At 32.7% G+C, this 8,547-nt stretch overlaps 1 protein-coding gene across 1 annotated transcript; it reads left to right on the top strand.

The window, feature by feature from the left end:
* The first annotated feature begins 1,478 nt into the window (after positions 1-1,478).
* On the top strand, positions 1,479-7,159 carry LOC143536571 (alpha-N-acetylglucosaminidase-like). Its single transcript, XM_077030525.1, has 19 exons — positions 1,479-1,740; positions 2,674-2,747; positions 2,836-3,047; positions 3,125-3,246; positions 3,414-3,499; positions 3,578-3,672; positions 3,756-3,837; positions 3,907-4,013; positions 4,102-4,132; positions 4,198-4,315; positions 4,792-4,842; positions 4,912-5,021; positions 5,104-5,206; positions 5,280-5,378; positions 5,454-5,564; positions 5,651-5,886; positions 5,956-6,193; positions 6,659-6,737; positions 6,831-7,159. The coding sequence occupies exons 1-19, from the start codon at positions 1,525-1,527 to the stop codon at positions 7,070-7,072; spliced, it is 2,412 nt and encodes an 803-aa protein (XP_076886640.1). The 5' UTR covers positions 1,479-1,524; the 3' UTR covers positions 7,073-7,159.
* Positions 7,160-8,547: the final 1,388 nt, after the last annotated feature.

The raw sequence follows: 8,547 nt of genomic DNA, 5'->3' as shown, positions 1-8,547 counted from the left end.
AGCCCGAGCTTAAGCCTAAAAGTAAGCTCGTTTAATAATCGAGCCTGAGCTTCACTTATCGAGCTCTAACCGGCTCACGAGCCAGTCATTTATATATATATATATATATATATATATATATATATATATATATATATATATATATATATGTACTAGGATAGAGCCCGTGTGATACACCGGTGATAAAACAAAATGGAAGATTGTGAAACTATACCAATTAAGAAAAAGAGAAGGCTAACATCAATTTATCCTAGTTGAGTTGGTAAGCCACAAACATTTTAAATGTAAGGTAGTGAGTTCGATTCCCACCAACAACATTTTTTTCATTTTATTAATCATGTAGGGGAAATTGTTAAAATGTAAACATGTACACATGGTATCCTATGATAACTTTTGATAAATAAAACTGAGTAATATATTAATAAGTATGAAGTTAAATTACAACTACTATTCACAATCATAAAAATAAATCATAAGTCTCTAAAAATACTTCTTTCGATACAACAGTAGACGATACACTAAAAATATGGTAACAACTAAAGTAAAATAAAATTATGAGAGCAAAAATGGTACAATCGGAACAATACGAACCAGTCATCAACATAAGAAAGTTTTCAGTCAGTCGAAATGTGCAATAAAATAGAATCAATAAGGTTTTGATCGACAATATACGGATAGAAAGAAAGAGATTACGGCTATAGAAGAAATAAGGCGGGCTGGGTTCAATTAAAGATCCACGTATTTTTAACAATGAACCCATTAAGTAAGTTTTAGGAGCTAAAATGTTTCATATACGTGTAAATGTTTTCTCACATATAAAAACGATATAATTTATATTAGACAAATTAAATAATGAAAATGTTCAGTTTATAAAAATGTTTTATAAACAAACCTAACGTTTTTAAGAAATAAAATACGTTTTGTAAAAGCAATTAGATAAATCATTAAACAAAAAATATGTAAAAAAAACTTTAAAAAATGTATAATTAATGCATAACTAATAGGAGAGAGAGGCGGAAAAAAAATAATAAGAATGCATAAGGAAAAGACATGTGGCAAGAATAAACTTTTATTTATTATATATATATATATATAATGTTATGAAAAAAATTAAAAATAATTAAATAGTATATATATTTTATACATAAATTATAATAGAAAAAATATATAAAAATAATTATAACTACATAAAAATAATTTATAAATGGTAAATCAGTCGAGTCCGGATCAAACTCGAGCTTGATAATCTACTAACGAGCCGAGCTTTAACTCAAGCTCTGTGCCTCTATGTAAGATCGACGAGCCAAGCTTATCCAAATAAAGGTTCCCATTACTACTGATTTTGGTACTTTGTGCCGCCTATGTAACATTAGATACTGAATTTGATTCACCTAGGATAACACCAAATATAACACCACATTTAATTTAATAATAATCTTGTTGATTATCTAAGCTTCATATAGAATACATCGACTTCACTCTTTTCAACCAAAAGTCCACTTGTAATCTAATCAGACCCAAATCATGCTCAATTTGAATATTTCTTTCCTAATTGTACTTCTTCTAGTACCCATATCATCATCATCATCATCATCATCTGTTGAAGCAATTGAGGGTGTAATCAAACGTCTGGATACCCACAAACCATCTCCATTGTCACAAGAATCAGCAGCTAAAGCTCTTCTTAAGAGATTGCTTCCTACCCATTTGCCAAGCTTTGAGTTCAAGATAATCTCCAAGGTTCAATTCGGTATCTTGTTTTCTTGATTTTGTTGTAAAGGTCATTGCTTTATTTATGTTTTATGCGTCTTGGTTGATGGGTACTTGTCAGTTTTGAGATTGATTGTGAAAAATTGATTCTTGGATGAATTGCAGGAGAAAAGATGTCAAAATTGAAAATTTATTGGCTTTTTGTCATGAAAGTTTGAATTTTTTTGATATATGAAGTTGAGTTAGATGTTTGTGTTGCTGGTATGATTGAATTTGATTTAAAAATGCGAGGGTTTAAGAATCAATCTTGAACCCCCCCCCCCCCCCAACCCGCAAACCACCAAAAAAAAATTGTTACTTAGGTGGTTGTAACGCCCAAAGGGGCGAAGGGGGCAATGCTAAGGGGTCGTGGCGGCCTTTGTTGAGGTGGCTCCAACGTGGATGGTGGTGGCGCCTACGGGTGTGCGTGGTTCGGTTATTAGCGATTTAGTGTCAACCAAAATTAACCAATCGGTTGTTGGTTAATCGGTTCTGTTTATTCGGTTAATTTTTCGGTTCGGTTAATAGCTAAAATCATATTAGGGCTAAAATTTCACTTAGAAATACATGAAATTGAGAAATAAATACATGAAATGGATGCATAAATACATGAAATGTTGGTATAAAACATGAAATACATGAAATGAAGGTATAAAAGCTAGAAATATCCAAAAGCTAGTAATGGTTTGGTTTGGTTAATTTCGGTTAACCGAGTTACCAAGGGTACAAAAAATAACCAATAACCGCTTTTCGGTTAATTTCGGTTTGGTTTTGTCATTTTTCGGTTCGGTTCAGCTATTGCTCACCCCAGTGGCGCTACCAGCTTTAATCCACAACGGGGAGCCTTTGTTAGGAGTTCATGTGAACTATACTTAGATATAAACAATTGGTATAAACTATTTAAATTTGGACTCAAATATTTAGGATGCTTGTGGTGGAAACAGCTGCTTTTGGATAACAAATTACAAGAATACAAGCAACAAATCACCACAGATTCTGTATGTATATATAGTCTATCTATTACATATAACTACCCTTTTTATTTATAGTTGATTCTTCTTACCTTATTGTTATTGTTATTATCAGCATCAAAGGCACTACAGCGGTTGAAATCGCATCGGGCCTCCATTGGTACATAAAGTATTCATGTGGTGCACACGTGTCGTGGGACAAAACAGGTGGCAGTCAGATATCATCTATTCCGCCTCCGGCAAACTTGCCGCCTGTAGTAAAAGAGGGAATTTTGATTCAGCGTCCGGTTCCATGGAATTATTATCAGAATGTTGTCACATCTAGTTGTAAGTATGAACTTATGGTTGTTGATGTTGTTATTTTTAGACACTATAAAAAATATTCTAATTTGCTAAATTAACAGATTCTTATGTTTGGTGGGATTGGGAAAGATGGGAGAAGGAGATTGATTGGATGGCACTTCAAGGAATTAACCTCCCACTTGCGTTTACCGGGCAAGAATCCATTTGGCAGAAAGTTTTTATGGTAAATAAAAACTATCTTTTATTATGTATGTTGCAAAGTAATCGTTTTTCTAATCAGTAATCACCATGACTAAAATTCTGAAAATGCATTTGACTTCATTATCATTTGTAGCTAATATGTACAATTTTTTTATGAAACATGTATTTCATATTTTCATTTAATTGCAGGATTTTAATATTAGTGCTCATGATTTGAACAATTTTTTTGGTGGACCTGCTTTTCTTGCATGGGCTCGGATGGGAAACTTACACGCGTGAGTACACTTCTTTAACCATTTTATCGTATTAGTGAATGAAAATCATTTAGTATTATTAATTAATGAATGCATCAGATGGGGTGGACCGTTATGTCAGAACTGGCTGGATCAACAGCTAATCTTGCAAAAACAAATATTATCGAGGATGATCGAATTAGGAATGACTCCTGGTAATTGTGTCATATTACTAAAATAATTAGTGTGTTTTACGATAATCATGATTGTAAAAAAGATATTTATATATTTATTACAGTGCTCCCGTCATTTTCTGGAAATGTACCTGCTGCACTTAGAAGCATATTCCCGACTGCAAATATAACCCGACTTGGAGATTGGTACATATCGCATGAATTTTAGATGTTATTAAACTCGTGCTGATTGAGGTCGCCATATTATTATTATAGGAATACTGTTAATGGTAATCCCCGGTGGTGCTGTACTTACCTTCTCGATCCTTCTGACCCGTTATTTATACAAATTGGGGAAGCATTTATTAAAAAACAAATTAAAGGTGAACACGCGTATCGATTTACCATTTTATCTTTTTGAGCCACATATCCTTTACTTACACAATTTGTGTCTTTGTATGATTATTGCAGAATATGGAGATGTGACTGATATTTATAACTGGTACCTTCTGTAACCCTTAGTTTTGTTTAATGTTACATCTTAAACGATCATGATGTTTCATACAGTGATACGTTTAATGAGAATTCGCCTCCAACAAGTGATCCAACATACATTTCAACTCTCGGTTCCGCTGTTTATGAAGCAATGTCCAAAGCAAATAAGAATGCAGTTTGGCTTATGCAGGTTATTCTTACTATTTTTTAGTATTTTGGGACTTTTGAATTGCTAAATCATTATGTAATCTTCTTACTATACTATTAAAGCAAAACTATGTGGGCACATGACGCCATTCTAGCTTGTCCACATAGGATGCCACATAGACTCTTACCAATTTAACCATTATTTAATTAAGTAATTTAAATTAGAATTTAACTTAAAGTTTCATTAATTTGTATTAATTGCAATATTACATTTAAATTACTATAATTAAATAATTGACTATATTTTAAATTTGTAGGCGTGATTATCTTTTCAGTTATTTCAAACTTCTAAAACTTTGCAAATTAAATATGTTTTAATATGTTTCTTTGCTTAATATTTACGTAAAATCATCTGTTCACACAAATTCATAATTTTATATTTCTTCAAATAAACAATTATATATATTCTGTCAGTGTTATACACGGGCAACTAACCTAGTTTGATTATATATAATGCAGGGCTGGCTGTTCTACTCAGACTCATCATTCTGGAAACCGCCACAAATGAAAGTATGTTTTTCATATTTATTCCTTTTGTTGAAAGTAAAGATTGAATCTTGATTGATGATTTAATTACAGGCTCTCTTGCATTCCGTTCCATTTGGGAAAATGATAGTTCTTGATTTATTTGCTGATGTAAAGCCTGTATGGGAATCGTCATCTCAATTCTATAACACCCCTTATGTGTGGTAACATCGTCACTTGACAGTACATTGTACTTTCTGGCATTTAGATTTTTGCAAAATTTTATATAATTATATCCTATATCAGGTGTATGCTACACAATTTTGGAGGGAACCTTGAGATGTATGGTGTATTGGATACACTTGCATCGGGCCCTATTGTTGCCCGTGTCAGTGAAAATTCGACTATGGTATGTTTATAAATAATAAGGTAGACAAATATATAATTTGTAGATAATAAATGCTAACATTTATTTAATATAGGTTGGTGTTGGAATGTGCATGGAAGGAATTGAACATAATCCCGTTGTTTATGAATTAATGCCTGAAATGGCGTATCGAAAGGATAAAGTTAATGTTGAGGTGATTAATGTTTAAATATATTTTACTGTTTTAATCTTTGTTAACGGTTTACTATTAATATATTTATTAATGCAGGAATGGTTGAGAATTTATTCCCGTAGACGGTATGGCAAAGCAGTGAAACAAGCCGAGTCAGCGTGGGAAATTCTTCATCAAACGATTTATAATTGTAGTGATGGAATCGCTGTATGTTTAATTTTCACTCTTACCCCTGCCTGACCGGCCCATTTTTATAATATGTATTATTAATGCAGTTTTCTTCATCTTTTTAGGACCACAACACGGATTATATCGTCAAGTTTCCTGATTGGGACCCGTATTTAAACATCTACTCTAGCTTCTCAAAACAAAAGATCATCACAATGTATAGTAACCGAAGATCTATGTTGACCGAATCTGAGTCAACATTACCTCAACCGCATATGTGGTACCCGGCTAATGATGCCATCGATGCGTTAAAACTATTCATCGATGCAGGCGAGGATCTTGACGGGAGCCTCACTTACAGGTTATTTATTTTCAAAAATTTTCAAGGTCGTTTTTCGGAATTAATGATTTATTTATTTATCTTTTATAGGTACGACTTGGTTGATCTAACACGACAAGTGTTATCAAAGCTAGCAAACGAAGTCTATTTAGATGTTTTATCAGCTTTCCAACACAAAGACCTGGAGGCTTTAGAATCTCATTGCCAAAAATTTGAGCAAATCATTACTGATATTGATGAACTTCTTGCATCGGATGATAATTTCCTTCTTGGAACATGGCTCGAGAGTGCGAAAAAATTGGCTTTAACCCCTTCCGAGAAACGTCAAGTGAGAATCCATTTTTTTAAACCTTTATTTTTATAGGGTGAAGTTCATTACATAACACTAAATTATCGCAATAACAAAATAGCACAAGCGTATGTCATTTTGTTTGCTTATCAGTGGTTCATATTTTTAAATTTTGTACACACATACAAATGTGTATGTTTGTGTACATAATTAACCACCAATACTAATTTCTTCATATGTTTTTACTTTTTTAATCATTTACCTACCTACACATGACTTGCATATGTTTTGGTTATATATGCATAAATGAGATATTGAAATTTGTTTTTTTTTTGTTTCAGATTTTCTTTTATTTCAAAATTTTGTAGCATTGAAAAATAAATGGTTCATTTCGTTCTGCGTGTACTGGCAATATTTAGTATTTGAATTCCCCCTTGCATAATTTGAGTAAAACAAGGTTTCCTTACTTTTTTTGTTCTCCAATTGTTTTCCTTATCATCGCAGTACGAGTGGAACGCAAGAACACAAGTCACAATGTGGTACGACACAACGAAAACGAATCAAAGCCAGCTTCATGATTATGGTAGCTTCATCCGCAAGCAAATATTACTTTCAAATTTCACTTGATCGCTTACGGTTTAATTTCCTTTCTCATAATTTGGCTTTTTATGTGCAGCAAATAAGTTTTGGAGCGGTTTATTACTGGATTACTATCTACCGCGGGCATCAATGTATTTTAACCGGTTGTTAGAAAGCCTGAGAAACAACAAACGGTTTGAGATAACAAAATGGAGAAAGGAATGGATATCGTACTCGAATAAGTGGCAACAGGATACAAAACTGTACCCTGTGAAAGCCCAAGGGGATGCCCGAGCCATTTCAAAGTCGCTATTTCAGAAATATTTTCGAAATAAGTGATCTCGGCTGTATCAGTCCCTGAGTTTCAAAACACTTGTTGAAGCACTGGGTGTTGTTTTTTTTTCCAAGTGACTGTCTTTGCAATAAGAGTTAAATATGATGGTTTGAAAAGTTAAACTTATTACTTAGGTTAACAAAATGCTATGAACCATACTAGCCCAACCTAATAGTCCAATAGCCCGTCTAAAGAGCCCAACTGAGTTGTTGCATCAGCCACAGATTATAAAGCGAAGAGATTAGGGCCGTTCACGAGCCGAACCAAGCGAAGGTTTGCTTATTGCTTGGCTTGTTTAAAACCGAACTGAATCAAACGGCTGAAATTCGAACCGAGCGAAAATCAAAACGAGTTAAAATCGAACCGAGCTTTTTCGATTGAACATCGATCAATTTTCTAGCATTATTTATTTCTTTTTCACTATATAAATTTCAATAACAAACAGGTTTGAATGCTGTAATAACATATTTTACAAACAAATTAGTAATTTTTAGACAAATGTGTTAAATATTGTAAATTTTTAGGAGAAAAAATTTGAAGTAAGATATAATGAACATTTAAATAAAATTATAGTATTCTGAAAACTTGAATCGAATTAATGAAATTATAAAATTAACAGAATATGAAAAATTTAAAAGGGTTTAAAAAATTGTATACTTATATTTTATATGTGTTGTCTATATGTTTATATATTTGTTCATATATAATTATATATAAAATAAATTAAAATTATCTGAGCCGAACTGAACGGAACCGAGCAGACCTTTGTTCGTTACTTGGCTCATTTAGAAACCAACCTGAGTAGAGTGGCTCGTTAACAATCGAGCGAAAAAACGAGCAAGCATTTTTCGAGCAATTCCCGAGTGAGCGGCGAGCAGTTTGGTCGACCCTAAGGTTGTATGCTATGGTGAGGGGCATCAAAGCCCCTCCACAGTGCCACGTCAACGCCACGTCATCGACTCGTAAAAAATGGGGCATCGAAGCCCGTCCCGCTATGGTTTAATGCCTCTTGCCCCTTGGGCACCCCAATATATATATATAGGGTTAGGTTAAAATAAAAACTCACTTGAGTTGTGAAAACTCTAGAAACTCATTCTCAACCACATGTTTTTAATTAAAGTTTGAATCATGTGGTCCACAATTAAAGTTAATAAAAAATATAAACATAAATATAACATTTTCTCTCTCCTGAAAACATAAAAAAAATTAGTAAAAAAATGTTAAAAAATAGCAAAACAATTTTTTTTAATGTTTCAATGTTTTGTATTAAATGTTACAACATATATTACGTGTGTAACAAAAAAATAATAATAAAAAAAACGATGTTACATAGAGTTTTCGCGGGTTTTCACAACTCAAGTGGGTTTTCATTTTATACTTCCCATATATATATATATATATGGGAGATTTCAATTAAGAACCCCTTTGAGTTTTAAGAACTCGAAAGAACTCAGTGTAACGATTTTTTTTCGAGTTTTTT

This window comes from Bidens hawaiensis, unplaced genomic scaffold (genome assembly GCF_021521415.1).
Source record: "Bidens hawaiensis isolate Kalapana, Puna unplaced genomic scaffold, B.hawaiensis_p1.1 tig00010814_1, whole genome shotgun sequence".
Lineage (NCBI taxonomy): Eukaryota > Viridiplantae > Streptophyta > Magnoliopsida > Asterales > Asteraceae > Bidens > Bidens hawaiensis.
The sequence above is the reverse complement of the archived record's forward strand: the minus strand, read 5'-3'. Positions and strand labels throughout refer to the sequence as shown.